The sequence below is a fragment of the Lithobates pipiens genome, unplaced genomic scaffold (assembly GCF_037356315.1).
Source record: "Lithobates pipiens isolate NorthernLeopardFrog02 unplaced genomic scaffold, aLitPip1_a1.2 Scaffold_27, whole genome shotgun sequence".
NCBI lineage: Eukaryota > Metazoa > Chordata > Amphibia > Anura > Ranidae > Lithobates > Lithobates pipiens.
The window spans coordinates 222,879,669-222,899,397 of record NW_027507788.1 but is presented as its reverse complement, the minus strand read 5'-3'; the positions used below and the strand labels follow the sequence as shown (position 1 = coordinate 222,899,397).

The 19,729-nt window shown below is 46.6% G+C and overlaps 2 protein-coding genes across 3 annotated transcripts in view; both read left to right on the top strand.

Annotated features, from left to right (window-relative positions):
- The window catches only part of NPHP4 (nephrocystin 4), a 570,758-nt gene extending 567,851 nt beyond the window's left edge, over positions 1-2,907 (top strand). For both annotated transcript variants that reach the window (XM_077458285.1, XM_077458284.1), the window contains exon 30: positions 262-2,907. In XM_077458285.1, the coding sequence (XP_077314411.1) occupies positions 262-420 (159 nt within the window). In that variant the 3' untranslated portion in view covers positions 421-2,907. The remainder of the gene's footprint in view (positions 1-261) is intronic.
- An 8,025-nt stretch (positions 2,908-10,932) lies between these two features.
- Positions 10,933-13,849, top strand: LOC143933023 (uncharacterized). Its single transcript, XM_077455939.1, has 3 exons — positions 10,933-10,978; positions 11,416-12,417; positions 13,746-13,849. The coding sequence occupies exons 1-3, from the start codon at positions 10,933-10,935 to the stop codon at positions 13,847-13,849; spliced, it is 1,152 nt and encodes a 383-aa protein (XP_077312065.1).
- The last annotated feature ends 5,880 nt before the right edge of the window (positions 13,850-19,729 follow it).

Genomic DNA, 19,729 nt, shown 5'->3' with positions numbered 1-19,729 from the left:
GTGTACTTACTTTTGTGAGATACTGTACATCAGTCTGGTTAGTCTCATGTTTCAGGCACTGGGGGAAGTCAGGGAAGAGCCTTAGCAGGTATTAAGCCCCAGAATGGGGCGTGGCTTTGCAGGATAAGATCATGGGGGGGGGAGGGGAGGGTCGGCGGGTCAGCTATATAAGCCCAGGGGGTAGATAGAGAGGATAGAAGAGGCAATAATAGTGTTTCCTGGAAAGGTTTTCTTTATTGATTGGATGATTATTTCTTTCAGGTGGGGGCGGGGGAAACCTACACCATCGGACTTCGCTTTGCACCCAGCGACAGCGGCGGATTGGAAGAAATTCTCATATTCATCAACGACCACGAAGATAAAAACGAGGAGACGTTCTGCGTCAAGGTCATCTACGAACAAACACGGCGAGCCCTCTGAAGGTTCTGATTGGTCTGAAATATTATATTTCCTGAATGATGGACAATATTTGGAATGGTAAAGCTCCGGACAAAACATTTTTTTTCTGGCATAGAGTGTGGAAGGGTTAGAACCTCTGCTGAGCTTTTATTGCTGGTGACTCCCTTCCATACTCTGACACACATGGTGTCACCGGGACAAGAATTGAGTGGAAATCCCCCCAACAGAAGCCACTTTAGTCGGAGAGGTCTAAAGCCTCTGTCATGTGTTTATTGCAGTTGATTGCTGTGTTTTTGAGTGCCCCCCCCCGGCATCCTCGTGTGTCAGTTGGGTCCCCCTCGGGTGCCATGAGCACGAGACCCCCATTTCCCTGGGATCAGAGGACTTTAATTTGGGGAGGGCGGTGACTTTTTGGTGATGGGGAGCCTCTCTTATTGGGGTGATCTTATGTGATGGGGCTCTCATATATAGGGGAACTCTAATGTGATCTGTCATGGGGGGGTCTCTGATGTAATGAGGGGTTCCCATATATGGGGGGCCCTCATATATATAGGGGAACTACGATTTTATAGGGAGCCCTTGTCATGATGGGGCTCTGTTGTGATGGGGGTTCTATATATATATGGACACTGATGTGATGGGGGGTTCTCATTTCTCATATAGAGGGGCACTGATGTGATGGGGGGGTCTCATATATAGGGGGCACTGATGTGATGGGGGTTCCCATATATAGGGTGACACTGATGTGATGGGGGTTCTCATATATAGAGGGCACTGATGTGATTAGGGGGCTCTCACATATAGGGGGCACTGATGTGATGGGGGTTCTCATATATAGGGGGCACTGATGTGATGGGGGGTTCTCATATATAGGGGGCACTGATGTGATGGGGGTTCTCATATATAGGGGGCACTGATGTGATGGGGGGTTCTCATATATAGGGGGCACTGATGTGATGGGGGGTTCTCATATATAGGGGGACACTGATGTGATCGGGGGGCTCTCATATATAGGGGGCACTGATGTGATCGGGGGGCTCTCATATATAGGGTGACACTGATGTGATGGGGGTTCTCATATATAGGGGGACACTGATGTGATGGAGGGTTCTCATATATAGGGTGACACTGATGTGATGGAGGGTTCTCATATATAGGGTGACACTGATGTGATGGGGGTTCTCATATATAGGGGGACACTGATGTGATGGAGGGTTCTCATATATAGGTGACACTGATGTGATGGGGGGTTCTCATATATAGGGGGACACTGATGTGATGGGGGTTCTCATATATAGGGGGACACTGATGTGATTGGGGGTTCTCATATATAGGGTGACACTGATGTGATGGACGGTTCTTATATATAGGGGGCACTGATGTGATAGGGGGGTTCTCATATATAGGGGGCACTGATGTGATGGGGGGTTCTCATATATAGGGGGACACTGATGTGATGGAGGGTTCTCATATATAGGGGGCACTGATGTGATAGGGGGGTTCTCATATATAGGGGGCACTGATGTGATGGGGGGTTCTCATATATAGGGGGGCACTGATGTGATGGAGGGTTCTCATATATAGGGGGCACTGATGTGATAGGGGGGTTCTCATATATAGGGGGCACTGATGTGATGGGGGGTTCTCATATATAGGGTGACACTGATGTGATGGAGGGTTCTCATATATAGGGGGCACTGATGTGATAGGGGGGTTCTCATATATAGGGGGCACTGATGTGATGGGGGGTTCTCATATATAGGGGGACACTGATGTAATGGGGGGTTCTCATATATAGGGGGACATTGATGTGATGGGGGTTCTCATATATAGGGGGACACTGATGTGATGGGGATCTCATATATAGGGGGGCACTGATGTGATAGGGGTTCTCATATATAGGGGGACACTGATGTGATGGGGTTCTTGTATATAGGGGACATTGATGTGATGGGGGGTTCTCATATATAGGGGACATTGATGTGATGGGGGGTTCTCGTATATAGGGGGACACTGATGTGAATGGGGGTTCTCATATATAGGGGACATTGATGTGATGGGGGGGGTTCTCATATATAGGGGACACTGATGTGATGGGGGTTCTCGTATATAGGGGGACACTGATGTGATGGGGGGTTCTCATATATAGGGGGACACTGATGTGATGGGGGTTCTCATATATAGGGGGACACTGATGTGATGGGGGGTTCTCATATAGAGGACACTGATATGATGGGGGGAGGGGTTCTCATCTATAGGTGGTTTCTGATGTAATGGGGGGACATTTTACAGACTTTTAAAGGAGGTTGGGAATTAAAAAAAAGGTTGAGAAATGTTGGTCTGATGTACTTGGGGAGATTTCTCCTCACTTCCTGTCCCGGGGACACGCTGGGTGTCATGGTGTGACTGTGTAATAAAAGGGGGGCACCGCTCCAAATTCTCAGAGCTCCTTATAACGAGGATTCAGAAGATACAACATTGACTGTGATTCAGTGTATTAAAAGCAAATGCGTTTCGATGATCTGCACCCGCTTCCTCAGGGCTCTGCTCAGAAATGTAACAAATGGTAGAATAGCACTTTAAATAAAAAATAGTCAGCATGCGTTAGAATGATTCCGCAGACGCCATGTTGTCTCTGTATAGAGAAGATCTAAGCAGCTTCTCATTGATTGTAAGTTTGTATTATTTGTAATTCTATATATTATTTATATTGTGTGTTTCCACCGAGACCTGATCTTTGATACAATGTATAGTTTTATATTGTACAAATTCTATTTATATGTATTTTGGACAGATTTTGCACGATGAGATTTTTGATTTGCTCCTTTTGTATTGTTTCAAATAAAATATTTTTATTTTTTTTTGCACATATTTGGGTGGAAGTTTTTATGGCCAAGTTTTATTTCTATTGAATTTTATGTTTCTATGAGTGACCAGCAATGAATGACCTCCCAGTGAAGGTGTGCTCCACCAGAAGTGATGGTGACTAATTAAATCAAGTATTGGCTGCTTATAACGTGCGAGTTCCCAGCTCCACCCAACTTCCAAAGTCATAGGGAATGGGGGGGGGGTTTGTTGGGTTATTCATTTACTATAGAGCCCAGGAGCCGCATGCAGCACTTTGGCACTTTTTGCGCAGCTCTTGGGGCCCCTGCAGGACCCTAATCTGTGCCTGTAGTACATCTGCAGTGTCTAACCATCTCCTGTATCATGTCTGCAGTCTCTGACCATCTCCTGTATCATGTCTGCAGTCTCTGACCATCTCCTGTATCATGTCTGCAGTCTCTGACCATCTCCTGTATCATGTCTGCAGTCTCTGACCATCTCCTGTACTAAACTGACCGGGCCGGGCAAGGAGAGCATTCATCAGAGAAGAGCCAAGAGGTCCATGGTAACTCTGGAGGAGCTGCAGAGATCCACAGCTCAGGGGGGAGAATCTGTCCACAGGACAACTATTAGTCGTCTCTCCACAAATCTGCCCTTTATGGAAGAGTGACAAGAAGAAAGACATTGGAGAAAGAAAGTCATAAGAAGTCCTGTTTGTAGTTTGTGAGAAGCCATGTGGGGGAGGGGGCAGCAAACATGTGGAAGAAGGTGATCTGGTCAGATGAGACCAAAATTCTACTTTTTGACCTAAAAGCAAATCGCTATGTGTGGGGAAAACTAACACTGCCCATCCCCCTGAACACACCATCCCCACCGTGAGACATGGTGGTGGCAGCATCATGTGGTGGGGATGGTTTTCTTCAGCAGGGACAGGGAAGCTGGTCAGAGTTGATGGGAAGATGGATGGAGACAAATACAGGACAATCTTAGAAGAAAACCTGTTAGAGTCTGCAAAAGACTTGAGACCGGGGCGGAGGTTCACCTTCCAGCAGGACAACGACCCGAAACATCCAGCCAGAGCTACAATGGAATGGTTTAGATCAAAGCATATTCATGTGTTAGAATGGTCCAGTCACAGTCCAGACCTAAATCCCATTGAGAATCTGTGGCAAGACTTGAAAATTGCTGATCACAGACGCTCTCCATCCAATCTGACAGAGCTTGAGATATTTTACAAAGAAGAAGAATGGGCAGAAATGTCCTCTCTAGATGTGCAAATCTGGTAGAGACACCCCCAAAAAGACTTGTAGAGAAAGGGGGTTGTACAAAGTATTGACTCCGGGGGGCGCCATACAAATGCCCCCCCCCCCACACTTTTCACATATTTATTTCTATAATTTATCATTTTCCTTCCACTTCACAATTATGTGACACTTTGTGTTGGTCCATCACATAAAATCCCAATAAAATAGATTTATGTTTTTGGATGTAATATGAGAAAATGTGGGAGATGTCAGGGGGTATGAATACTTTTTCAAGGCACTGTATTTATAAATGTAAATACAAATAAAAACAACAACATGGGTTTGATTGGGAAAATTGATATTAGTAGTCAATGTTTAAAATCCAGAATTTCGGGGCCCTCTCTGTGTGTAGCCGGGGTCTGTTCTCGGCAATGGACCGGTGACATGTGATGAAATTTCAGCGGTTATTGGAATTTCATAGGGGAGATGAGCATATATTGCGGATCAGGCCTTTTTTGAGGGCAGAATCTTGATGAGTAAGGGACAAAGCCCTCACGGTGGGGACTATATTAGTCTTTTCTCGAAGAACCATTTAAATCTCAGCTGCTGTTGCTATTAAGGCTCCTCTACAGGACGACCTTCACCTCCTCGGCTGCCATATCTAACCCTCCGCCTGATTGTTACAATTGGGTCCCACAAGAGCATTTTGACACTCGGCTTGTCCAATTAATGTTCCTCAGCCGAGCTTCCAGAATTCCCAGGAGAGCGCCGAATCCTCCACTTAACCCTTTGGGAGTCCAAAGCTGGAGCTTTATGGCCGTACACAGAACTGTGGTGGGCCAGAGAGTCTCCCCTCCAGATCCGCTGCTTAGGGAATTTGAATTTGCCTGAAGGCGCTTCCATACCTTAGAGAACATCTGTCATGTCTGTAGGCCTCCCTTGACACCCCCCCCCCCCCCCCCATCAGCCTTCTGGAGCCAACTTATTTCCCAGTAAAAATATGATAAACCCCTCTAACAGGGGAAATGCATTAGACGTGAGGAGCCTGGTGGGGTATGAAGACCACTTTCAGCAAAAAAGTAGATTCTATGCTGACTAATGCAAGATGCAGTTTTCATGTTGCGTTGCAGCTGAAAAAAATAAAATAAAGAAAATTAAATAATGAAAATAAAATGCTGAAAAATTGCATATATACAATATATATATATATATATATATATATATATATATATATATATATATATATATATATATATATATATATATATATTTAAATATATATATACATATATGTATATAAATATATCTATCTATATCTATATGTATATATATATATATATATATGTATATATATATATATATATATGTGTGTGTGTGTATATATATATATATATATATATGTATATATCTATATATCTCTATATATATGTATGTATATATCTATACAGTGGTGTGAAAAAGTGTTTGCCCCCTTCCTCATTTCCTGTTCCTTTGCATGTTTGTCACACTTAAGTGTTTCGGAACATCAAACCAATTTAAACAATAGTCAAGGACAACACAAGTAAACACAAAATGCAATTTGTAAATGAAGGTGTTTATTATTAAAGGTGAAAAAAAATCCAAACCATCATGGCCCTGTGTGAAAAAGTGATTGCCCCCCTTGTTAAAACATACTATAACTGTGGTTGTCCACACCTGAGTTCAATTTCTCTAGCCACACCCAGGCCTGATTATTGCCACACCTGTTCACAATCAAGGCATCACTTAAATAGGAGCTGCTTGACACAGTAAGGTCCACCAGAAGATCCTTAAAAGCTACACATCATGCCGAGACCCAAAGAAATTCAGGAACAATTGAGAAAGAAAGTAATTGAGATCTATCAGTCTGGAAAGGGTTATAAAGCCATTTCCAAAGCTTTGGGAATCCAGCGAACCACAGTGAGAGCCATTATCCACAAATGGCGAAGACATGGAACAGTGGTGAACCTTCCCAGGAGTGGCCGGCCGCCCAAAATTACCCCAAGAGCGCAGCGACGACTCATCCAAGAGGTCACAAAAGACCCCACAACAACGTCCAAGGAACTGCAGGCCTCACTTGCCTCAGTTAAGGTCAGCGTTCATGCCTCCACCATCAGGAAAAGACTGGGCAAAAATGGCCTGCATGGCAGAGTTCCAAGGAGAAAACCACTGCTGAGCAAAAAGAACATCAAAGCTCGTCTCAATTTCTCCACAACACATCTTGATGATCCCCAAGACTTTTGGGACAACATTCTGTGGACCGATGAGACAAAAGTGGAACTCTTTGGAAGGTGTGTGTCCAAGTATATCTGGCGTAGAAGGAACACTGCATTTCATAAAAAGAACATTATACCAACAGTAAAATATGGTGGTGGTAGTGTGATGGTCTGGGGCTGTTTTGCTGCTTCAGGACCTGGAAGACTTGCCGTGATAAAAGGAACTATGAATTCTGCTGTCTACCAAGAGATCCTGAAGGAGAATGTCCGACCATCTGTTCGTGTACTCAAGCTGAAACGAACTTGGGTTCTGCAGCAGGACAATGATCCTAAACACACCAGCAAGTCCACCACCGAATGGCTGAAGAAAAACAAAATGAAGACTTTGGAGTGGCCTAGCCAAAGTCCTGACCTGAATCCTATTGAGATGTTGTGGTATGACCTTAAAAATGCCGTTCATGCTCGAAAACCCTCTAATGTAACTGAATTAGGACAATTCTGCAAAGATGAGTGGGCCAAAATTCCTCCAGGACGCTGTAAAAGCCTCATTGCACGTTATCGCAAACGCTTGGTTGCAGTTGTTGCTGCTAAGGGTGGCCCAACCAGTTATTAGGTTTAGGGGGCAATCACTTTTTCACACAGGGCCATGATGGTTTGGATTTTTTTTCACCTTTAATAATAAACACCTTCATTTACAAATTGCATTTTGTGTTTACCGTATATACTCGAGTATAAGCCGAGATTTTCAGCCTCTTTTTTGAGGCTGAAAGTGCCCCCCTCGGCTTATACTCGAGTCATCGCTGTCTGCCCGCTCGATCAGCGTGTCGAGCAGACAGACAGCGGCCATTCTGATTCAAAAGCCGCGCCTCCGGCTCCGCCTTCGCCTGTGATAGGCGGAACACTGAATTTCCCAGCAGCCTGTGTTCCGCCTATCACGGGCATCCGCTCATCCTCGTACTACGGACGAGGATGATACGACGTCCGTGATAGGCGGAACACAGGCTGCTGGGAAATTCAGTGTTCCGCCTATCACAGGCGAAGGAGGAGGCGCGGCTTTTGAATTTTACAATGGCCGCCGACGAAGAGGGCACGGGACGGAGGCAAGACAACGCACGGCACGGGACAGGACGGGACGGGACGGGACGGGACGAAGGCAAGGCACGACACGGGACGGAGGCTCGGGACAAAGGCTCGGGACAAAGGTAGGCTGGACACACACACACACACACACACACACACACACACACACACACACACACACACACACACACACGGATGGAGACACACACACACGGATGGATGGATGGATGGAGACACACACACACACAGGGATGGATGGATGGATGGATACACACACACACAGGGATGGATGGATGGATGGAGACACACACACACAGGGATGGATGGATGGATGGATGGAGACACACACACACAGGGATGGATGGATGGAGACACACACACACAGGGATGGATGGATGGATGGACACACACACACACAGGGATGGATGGACGGACACACAGGGATGGACGGACACACAGGGATGGACGGACACACAGGGATGGACGGACACACACACAGGGATGGACAGGCATGTCTCACCCTCGGCTTATACACGAGTCAATAAGTTTGCCAGTTTTTTTGGGGGTAAATTGGGGGCCTCGGCTTATATTCGGGTCGGCCTATACTCGAGTATATACGGTACTTGTGTTGTCCTTGACTATTGTTTAAATTGGTTTGATGTTCCGAAACACTTAAGTGTGACAAACATGCAAAGGAACAGGAAATGAGGAAGGGGGCAAACACTTTTTCACACCACTGTATGTGTATATATATATATATATATATATATATATATATATATATATATATATATATATATATATATACATATATATCTATATCGATATATAGATATATATATATATATATATATATATAGATCTATATAAATAGATATATATCTATATATATAGATATATATCTATCTCTATCTATCTCTCTCTCTCTCTATATATATATATATATAGAGAGAGAGAGAGAGAGAGAGAGAGAGAGAGAGCGCTTTGGGATAGAAAGCTAAAGGAATAAGGGGAGAACACAGTTACAAATAGTTAATAATAAAAGTTTAAGGGTAACTCCACTTCCTTAGGAAAAAAATATAAAAATTTTATAATAAATGAATGAAAAATATAAAAAGAAAAAAAAACTAAGCTTCTGGGGGAAAAAATAAAAAATAAAGCTAAAAGAATAAGGGGATGAGTCCTTTAAAAAGAACTAATAATAGAAATGTAAGGGTAACTCCACTTTCTTGGCAAAATAAATTATTAAAAAAATATATAATAAAAGAAAAAAACACAAACAAGAAAAAGAAAAAAAAAATTAAGAAAAATAAAGAAACTAAGCTTATTGAAAAAAAAAAAAAAATCTAAAATGATAAGGGGAGGAAGTAAGTTAAAAAGAACTAATGATAAAAGTTTAATGGATAACTCCACTTAAGTTTTAGGGTAAGTTTAAGGGTAACTCCACTTCCTTAGGAAAAAAATCTAAAAAGTTTATAATAAATAAAAAATATAAAAAGAAAAAAAACTAAGCTTCTGGGAAAAAAAAAAAAAAGCTAAAAGGATAAGGGGATGAGTCCTTTAAAAAGAACTAATAATAGAAATGTAAGGGTAACTTCACTTTCTTGGGAAAATAAATAAAAAAAATATAATAAAAGAAAAAGAAAACAAGATTAAAAAAAATAAAGAAACTAAGCTTATTGAAAAAAAAATCTAAAATGATAAGGGGGGGGGGGGGGGAGAAGTAGTTAAAAAGAACTAATAATAAAAGTTTAATGGATAACTCCACTTTCTTGAGGAAATAAAATTATAAAAAAAGTTATAAACAAAATAAAAATGCTAAATATTACAAGACAAAAACAAACAAAGCTTCTGGGGAAACAAAAGATAAAAGGAAAAAGGGAGAAAGCAGTTAAATAGAACAAATTATAAAAGGTAAAGCCGAACTTAAAGCGGAGCTCCACCCTAAAGTGGAACTTCCGCTCATTGGAATCCTCCCCCCCTCCGGCGCCAGAATTGGCACCTTTCAGGGGGGAGGGGGGTGCAGATACCTGTACAGTACAGGTATTTGCACCCACTTCCGGCATAGATATCCGCAGAATCTGCGGATATTTACGCCACTTCCTGCGGGTCCCCCACTGTCTGCTGGGAAACACACGGATCCCAGAGACAGCAGGGACCATCCTTATTGCGCAGCGCGACTCGCGCATGCGCAGTAGGGAACCGGGAAATCTTCCTGATTCCCATACCCAAGATGGCGGCGGCAGCACTCGAGAGATCGGCTTCGGGTGCCGACATCGCGGGCGCGCTGGGCGGGTAAGTGTCCTTATTTTAAAAGTCAGCAGCTGCAGTATTTGTAGCTGCTGGCTTTTAAAAAAAAAACGGCGGACTCCCACTTTAACTGCTTCTCATACCTTATGCCGCCTACACATGACCGGACTTTCCGTCGGAATGAACTCTGATGGACTTTTCGATGGAGTTCTGCTGAAACGGACTTGCCTACACGCAATCACACCAAAGTCCGATCGTTTAACCTGATGAGGTACGACGGGACTAGAAAAAGGAAGTTCAATAGCCAGTAGCCAATAGCTGCCCTTGCGTCGTCGTTGGTCCGTCGGACCTGCATAGAGATGAACGGTTTTCTTGATAGGAACTGGTTTCCGGCGGAAAGATTTGAAACATGTTCTATTAAGTCAGTCAGATTTTTCGACAGTTAAAGGTCCGATAGAGCCCACGCACGATCGAATTGTCAGACGGAATCTACAACAAAGTTTATTACAATCCCTGCAATGTACAGAGATGGGGGGGTGGGGGGTTTCTCAACAAAAGTGGAGTTACTTTTTAAAGCGGACCCCCCGCACCTCTTGTCCTGGCCTTGCTCTCAGCACGGAATCCTTGTCCTCCATGGGCACATATCTGTGGCGTGTGGGCATTAGGACCACCCTCCTTCCATCACACATACATTGTGGGCCGCAAGAGGTTAAAGCTTCTGAGAAAGCTGAGATTTTGGTGGTCGGGCTCACCTGTACTCCAAGCATTGCTCTCGCCGGGTCTCTCCAAGCAATGCCGCCAGCGAGCTGAGAAAAGCACAGAGTGCAAAATATTTCCATACCATCCATTTTAATTCATCAATAAATTTGATTACAAGGCACTTAATCAGCTCGGAGTTAATGAGAGGAGCTGCGGCAGCGACACGGAAAGCCGCTATCAATGGAGGTAATGTATGCAATCACCGCCTCATTATTTAGAGTGGAAGATCGGCCTTCTAATATCACTTCAATGGTTTCCTTCACAACCCTATGCAAATCATACGGTGAGCCGTCACCAGACACAGCATACCGGTCTCCATACCGGCCAATACCGCTGCACCGCGGGTTTTACCTTTCAAGATGGGAAAAGAGAAGACTTTTTGTTTTCAAATTTTCTAGGCAAGTGACACCCCTTCCATATAATAATCATTTCTCCATAGTGTCAGATCAGAAAGCAGATTGACCCCCCTATGTCTATACTAGCCGGCCCCCGTGGACACCAACTGCCTTTAAGGTTAGGGTTAGAGCTAGGGCTAGAGTAACCTTCTCTAACCCTTATTGTAACCCTACCTATAACCCCAACCCTACCTATAACCCCAACCCTACCTATAACCCCAACCCTAGCTATAACCCAAACTCTACCTATAACCCCAACCCTACCTATAATCCCAACTCTACCTGTAACCCCATCTCTACCTATAACCCCATCTCTACCTATAACCCCATCTCTACTTATAACCCCATCTCTACCTATAACCCCATCTCTACCTATAACCCCATCTCTACCTATAACCCCAACTCTACCTGTAACCCCATCTCTACCTATAACCCCATCTCTACCTATAACCCCATCTCTACTTATAACCCCATCTCTACCTATAACCCCATCTCTACCTGTAACCCCATCTCTACCTATAACCCCATCTCTACCTGTAACCCCATCTCTACCTATAACCCCAACTCTACCTGTAACCCCATCTCTACCTATAACCCCAACTCTACCTGTAACCCCATCTCTACCTATAACCCCATCTCTACTTTTAACCCTAACTTTACCTGTAACCCCATCTCTACCTATAACCCCATCTCTACTTTTAACCCAAACTCTACCTATAACCCCATCTCTACCTATAACCCCATCTCTACCTATAACCCCATCTCTACCTCTAACCCCATCTCTACCTATAACCCCATCTCTACCTATAACCCCATCTCTACCTGTAACCCCATCTCTACCTATAACCCCATCTCTACCTATAACCCAAACTCTACCTATAACCCTGACCCTGCCTGTAACCTTAACCCTACCTGTAACCCTAACTCTGCCTGTAACCTTAACTCTACCTATAACCCTAACCCTGCCTGTAACCCTAACTCTACCTGTAACCCTAACCCTACCTATAACCCTAACCCTGCCTGTAACCCTAACTCTACCTGTAACCCTAACCCTACCTATTACCCTAACCCTGCCTGTAACCCTAACTCTACCTGTAACCTTAACCCTACCTATAACCCTAACTTTACCTGTAACCCTACCTATAACCCTAACTCTGCCTGTAACCTTAACCCTACCTATAACCCTAACTTTGCCTGTAACCCTAACTCTACCTGTAACCTTAACCCTACCCAGGGCCGCTGATAGGCCAGTACATCTGGCCCTGCTGTACCGGGCCTGACCAGCAGGGGGGCCCGGGCAACCTGAACTGCAAAAAATGCTATGTATAAAAAAAAAGTGCCTCCTCCACCGATCAGTGATCGCCATAAATAATGCTATCAGCAGATAACATCCAACCTCGCCACTCCCACCCCCAACCACCCAGCCCAGCAATCCCCCCAGCAATCCCCCCATACAATTTTTTTTGTTTGTTTGTTTTTAGATGTGCTCTACGCTGTGTATGCAGCTGTAGTGGGGGGGACTCCTTCTTCTATTTCGGGCACGGAGGAATACACCTTCTGCACCCGCGCCGCACACCACACAGCATTAGCATAGAAAGGTTATGTTGCGGAGTGATATGCCCAATCCTCTCTCTCTCTCTATGCGTGACTAACAAGAAGCAGAGAGAGCAGGGGCCGGGCGATCTAGTCCAGATCTTGAAGTTGTGGTGGACAAGGTGAGGGGTGTATTCATGAGGCCTAAAAGATGACACAAAACTGGACTGACCTGCTTTTGTGTCATACTCATAGTGATTAGAATCCTGTATTTTAAAAATCTTAAGCAATTTTGTACTTCAGGCTGGGTTCACACTGGCGCGGCTAGGAGAACCGGATGTGATTCGCACCGCACTGCAGTGCAAATCACATCCGATCTCTGTGCGATGCGAGTTCAGCCATACAGATAGTATACAGATAGTATTGGCTGAATTCGTATCGCACCCGCCCCAAACTCACACAGGACCCTTTTTTTGGTCCGCAGCAGAATCGGATCGCATGGGTGTTCACACATTTCACTGACACTCCCAGCAGTTCGCATAGGGCAGTGTGAACTGCCGCCGGGAGGCATGCGATGCGGGAACCCGCCGCGGATTCGCGGCGTTCCCGCATCGCTGCAGTGTGAACCCAGCTGCGATCTGCAAACTCGGACAGGAATCAGATCGCATGGTGTGAACACCCATGCGATCCGATTCTGCTGCGGACCAAAAAAAGGGTCCCGTGCGAGTTTGTGGCGGGTGCGATGCGAATTCAGCCATACTATCTGTGTGGCTGAACTCGCATCGCACAGAGATCGGATGTGATTTGCACTGCAGTGCGGTGCGAATCACAATCGGTTCTCGTAGCCGCAGCAGTGTGAAACCAGCCTAAAGATGTTGAACTAACATTACATTTCACTATGTATGGTCTGGGGAGGGGCAATGGGTGGGGCTGGAGGAGGGACTAGGGGCGGGCCAGGGTGGAGCTGAAGGGGGCCCCGTCAGGTAGGCTGTACGGGGCCCCATGATTTCTATCAGCGGCCCTGACCCTACCTATAACCCTAACCCTGCCTGTAACCCTAACTCTACCTGTAACCTTAACACTACCTATAACCCTAACTGTACCTGTGCAAACTGTTGGTGCTATATAAATCCTGTATAATAATATATAAATCCTGTATAATAATATATAAATCCTGTATAATAATAATATATAAATCCTGTATAATAATAATATATAAATCCTGTATAATAATAATATATAAATCCGGTATAATAATAATATATAAATCCTGTATAATAATATATAAATCCTGTATAATAATAATATATAAATCCTGTATAATAATAATATATAAATCCGGTATAATAATAATATATAAATCCTGTATAATAATAATATATAAATCCGGTATAATAATAATAATGTGATCCTAGCATTATACAGCACACCTTTTAGTAAAGTAAACATTAGAGCTTGTTTAGGCCAGCTTGGACCGGACAAATGAACCACTTGCCGACCGCTGCACGCCGATATACATCGGCACAATGGCAGCAGTGGGCAAATAGGCGTATCTATACGTCCCTTTTAATTGACAGGGCTAGCAGGCATGTGCGCGCCCTCCATGTGCAGTGTGACTGCGGGACCCGCGGACTTAATGTCTGCCGGTGTCCCGGCGATCGTGTCACAGAGCTGCAGAATGGGGAGATGTAAACAAGGCACTTCCCCGTTCTGCCTTGTGAGATGACAGAGATCACTGCTCCCTGTCATCGGGAGCGGTGATCGCTGTCATGTTGTAGTGAGCCCATCCGCCCACAGTTAGAATCACTCCCTAGGACGCACTTAACCCCTTCATCGCCCCCCTAGTGTTAACCCCTTCCCTGTCAGTGTCATTTACACAGTCATCAATGCATTTTTATAGCACTGATCGCTGTATAAATGAACACAGTCCCAAAATAGTGTCAAAAATGTCCGATGTGTCTGCCGTAATGCCACAGCCATGATAAAAATCGCAGATCGCCGCCATTACTAATGAAAAAAAAAAAAATCATAAAAATGCCATAAAACTATTCCCTATTTTGTAAACGCTATAACTTTGGCGCAAACCAATCAATAGGCGCTTATTGCAATTTTTTTTACCAAAAATATGTAGAAGAATACGTATCGGCCTTCACTGAGGGAAAAAACTTTTTTTTATATATTTTTGGGGGATATTTATTACAGCAAAAAGTAAAAAATATTTCTTTTTTTTCTAAATTATCGCTCTTTTTTTGTTTACAGCGCAAAAAAGAAAAACCGCAGAGGTGATCAAATACCACCAAAAGAAAGCTCTATTTGTGGGGGAAAAAAAGGACGTCAATGTTGTTTGGGTGCAACGTCGCACGACCGCGCAATTGTCAGTTAAATCGACGCAGTGCCGAATCGCAAAAAGTGCTCAGGTCAGGAAGGGGGGTAAAATCTCCCGGGGGGTGAAGCGGTTAAGGGGGCCGCCCAAGATACGTCATATGACGTCCTGGGCTTTCAGTGGTGATATCTGAATGACGGGGGAAGTTGCGGCATCATCTTTTACAGCCGGCGATTCTGAGCGCCATAAGAACGATCGTGGCGGCAGTTCATCCGACTGATCGTTCTTACAGGCGGCAGGGCGGGACAACCCCTCCCTACAGGTGGCAGGGCGGGACAACCCCTCCCCCTCACCACCCTCCGGTGCGACCCGGAGAAGGAATCCACCGGCACCGGAAAGTTGAGGTTTCTGGTGATCAGATTGTCCCTGACAATCTCTATGACCTTCGGAGGCCCGGGCGCAGCGCTATGACGTCACGTTCGGACCACACTGGGCTGCACTGCAGCAAATTCAAGTGACCTTCGATTGCAAAAAGCAAAATGAATCGATCGGTAACCCCCCCCCCCCCCCCCGCCCTGAACATCCACACAGCGCCAAGTGAACGCGTCATTAGAAGGTTTCCGGAAACCAATGCCACCGGAATAACGAGGCGCGACGCGTTCCGCCCCGCACTCGCCGACCGCCATCGTTCCTCCGTTTTATTTCAGCACTTTCCATTATTTATCTCTCCACAGGCAGAACACGTTTGTCGCTTTTATATGATTGGGGATCACAATCGGATGTGTGATTAAAAATTACAATTCTGATCTTTTCCAATTAAATTCAATTTGATGGTTTTTTTTTTTTTTGGTTTTTTTTTCACGTTCTAAAGATTGAACACAGAAATGATTAAATGACACGAATGTCCCGACACATCCAATCCTTCCTTTACAATTCAACCCGAAAATAAAACAAATTGGATGAAACCATTAGAGGAAAAATCATAATTGGAGAGTGATTGTTTTTATCGCTCCGATGCGGGGGAAGCGCGCCGAACGTTAATCTGATTATATTCTCCCTTCCGTGCCCCCCCCCCCCATCAATGTGGTAATAACATTTTTAAATACAAATTTTCTGTTTCCATTACACTCCTTATTTTAGGCTGAATGACGTCATCACCGGGTCTCTGCGCTTCTCTATGCCATGCAGGCAGATCATGGCTGGTGGGAGGGGCCGGTAGATCATGGCTGGTGGGAGGGGCCAGCAGATCATGGCTGGTGGGAGGGGCCGGCAGATCATGGTTGGTGGGAGGGGCCGGAAGGGTGGCGGAACTGATGGCTTTCTAAAAACATCACCGCCACCCCCCCGCCTCACTACTCCTCACCAGAGCCCCCACAGTTGGAGGAGTGGGCGTTCCTAGGCAGGCTGGCATTGTATAGGTCACGCCCACAGCAGGGCCAGGGACAGTCAGTCTGCAGCACTGAGTCTGGGGCACATGCCCCTTCTGCCCCTCCCATCCCACCCCTGATGAAAAAGAGGCGGGACAGTCAGTCTGTAGCACTCAGTCTGATGCACATGCCCCTTTTGCCCCTCCCATTCCAGCTCTGATGAAAGGGGTGGGGCCAGTGATAGTTAGTCTGCAGAACCTAGTCAAGGACACATGTCCCTTCTGCCCCCCCCCCCCGCCCCTTTTGTCCCATCCCTGATGAAAGGGGGCAGTACAGTCTGCAGCACTGAGTCTGGGGCACATGTCCCTTCTGCCCCTCCCATCCCAGCCCTGATGAAAGGGGGCGGGCCAGGACAGTCAGTCTGCAGCACTGAGTCTGGGGCACATGGCCCTTCTGCCCCCCCCCCCCCCCCCCATCCCAGCTCTGATGAAAGGGGTGGGCTAAGGACAGTCAGTCTGTAGCACTCAGTCTGAGGCACATGCCCCTCCCATTCCAGCGCTGATGAAAGAGGGCGGGCCAGGGACAGTCAGTCTGTAGCACTGAGTCGGGGGCACATGCACCTTCTGCCCCTCCCATCCCACCCCTGATGAAAAGAGGCGGGACAGTCAGTCTGTAGCACTCAGTCTGATGCACATGCCCCTTTTGCCCCTCCCATTCCAGCTCTGATGAAAGGGGTGGGCCAGTGATAGTTAGTCTGCAGAACCTAGTCAAGGACACATGTCCCTTCTGCCCCCCCCCCCCCCGCCCCTTTTGTCCCATCCCTGATGAAAGGGGCAGTACAGTCTGCAGCACTGAGTCTGGGGCACATGTCCCTTCTGCCCCTCCCATCCCAGCCCTGATGAAAGGGGGCGGGCCAGGACAGTCAGTCTGCAGCACTGAGTCTGGGGCACATGGCCCTTCTGCCCCCCCCCCCCCCCCCCCCATCCCAGCTCTGATGAAAGGGGTGGGCTAAGGACAGTCAGTCTGTAGCACTCAGTCTGAGGCACATGCCCCTCCCATTCCAGCGCTGATGAAAGAGGGCGGGCCAGGGACAGTCAGTCTGTAGCACTGAGTCGGGGGGCACATGCACCTTCTGCCCCTCCCATCCCACCCCTGATGAAAGGGGTGGGTTAAGAACAGTCAGTCTGTGGCACTGAGTCTGGGACACATGTCCCTTCTGTCCCCCTCCCCCACCCCTTTTGCCCCAGCTCTGATGAAAGGAGTAGGGCCAGGGACAGTCAGACCGGGTAGGAAAGGAGTAGATGATACAGGATGTCCTCCAGCCAGGAAATGAGGCGGGGCTCTATCTGACTTGCTGCAGCTTCTAATACACACTGTGAGATGCTCACAGTGTGCGGTGACCTAAGAGGAAGAGGAGCTGGTACACCTGTGCAAGACTGAAGGGCTTCTATTCAGACATACAGTATATGGGTGGAATAGAGCAGCTGGTTCTCAACCTCGGTCCTCAGGTACCCCCAACAGGCCAGGTTTGCAGGCTTTCCTTTATCTTGCACAGGAGCTCTAATTCAGAGTCAATGGTTTGGTATTTCGGACAGCTATAGAGAAATTACCAAAACATGGCCGGTTGGGGGTCCTGGAGGACTCAGGTTGAGAACGTTCCTATGTTTTCCAGCACCTGAACAACTGGCGCCCCCTGGCTGAGCCTTCTGAGAAGAACACTGATTGGCTGGAATGGATTTTCCCAGCTGACTTCCCCTGGGATAGGCCGGCTTCCCAACGCCGATACTACATGTCCTTAAATAGGGAGGTTCACCCGATGCAAACGAAGACCCCATTTATACTCCTGCGACTTGTCATGTGACTTTGGACCCCAAAGCCGCGTTCCCATGTTTCCCAATGAGTACCGCTCATATCTGTGCAACTTGTCAACCGCACATGGTCGTCTAGTTCTGGGACGCCATCATGTGACGGCATCCCATGATCGCGCCCACTGCTGGGCACGGGCGGCGCGCTCTGTGATCCTCCGGACACCACTGATCACAGATTGAGGTAAAGGGCCAATCAGCGGCTCATTACCATGTGATCAACTGCCTCCAATCACAGCTAATCATGAAGGTAAACAGCCAGTGATTGGCATTCCTTTCCTTTTGCTGATAGCGTGAGGAGAGGAGAGCCGATAACCGGCTTCTCTAAAAGGGACATCTACACTGATAATCAGAACAGTGCTGCCAATCAGTGCAGCCTATCAGTGCCCCCTCACATTGCACCCCGGTAAACTCAGCCCCCCACACTGCACCCCAGTAAATGCAGCCCCCTCACATTACACCCCAGTAAACTCAGCCCCCTCAAATTACACCTCAGTAAACTCAGCCCCCCCCCACATTGCACCCCAGTAAATTCAGCCCTTTCACATTGCACCCCAGTAAACTCAGCCCCCTCAAAATTACACCCCAGTAAACTTAACCCCCCCTCACATTGCACCCCGGTAAACTCAGCTCCCCCCACACTGCACCCCAGTAAATTCAGCCCTCTCACACTGCACCCCAGTAAACTCAGCCCTCCCCTCACATTGCACCCCAGTAAACACAGCCTTCCTCACATTGCACCCTAGTAAACAGCATTCCTCACATTGCATCCCAGTAAACACAGCCTTCCTCACATTGCACCCTAGTAAACAGCATTCCTCACATTGCGTCCCAGTAAACTCAGCCCCTCACAGTGCACCTCAGTAAATGCAGCCTTCCCACATTGCACCCCAGTAAACTCAGCGCCCCTCAAATTACACCCCAGTAAACTTAGCCCCCCTCACATTGCACCCCATTAAACTCAGCCCCCTCACATTGCACCCCTGTAAACTCAGCCCCCCTCACAGTGCACCCCAGTAAACTCAGCCCCCCCCCCCCCCACATTGCACCCCAGTAAACTCAGCCCCCTCACAGTGCACTCCAGTAAACTCAACCCCCTCAAATTACACCCCAGTAAGCTCACCCCCCCCCCCCCACATTGCACCCCAGTAAACTCAGCCTCCCTCATGTTGCACCCCAGTAAAACTCACCCCCCTCACATTGCACCCCAGTAAACTCAGCCCCCTTCACATTGCACCCCAGTAAAACTCAGCCCCCTCACATTGCACCCCAGTAAACTCAAATTATACCCCATTAAACTCACCATTCCTCACATTGCACCCCAGTAAACTCTTCATCCCTCAAATAACACCCTAATACACTCATCATTGATAAAACATTGATAGCCCCCCACATTGCACCCCAATACACTCAGCACTCCTCACACTGTTTCCTAATACATTCAGGACTACATT

Bases quoted from the DNA above. Each gene is read 5' to 3' on its own strand.
- LOC143933023 (XM_077455939.1), top strand. From the start codon at position 10,933: ATGAGAGGAGCTGCGGCAGCGACACGGAAAGCCGCTATCAATGGAG. The intron at 10,979-11,415 runs GTAATGTATGCA...CCCCAACCCTAG, and splicing joins GAAAGCCGCTATCAATGGAG to CTATAACCCAAACTCTACCT. The intron at 12,418-13,745 runs CCAGGGCCGCTG...CAGCGGCCCTGA, and splicing joins ACCTGTAACCTTAACCCTAC to CCCTACCTATAACCCTAACC.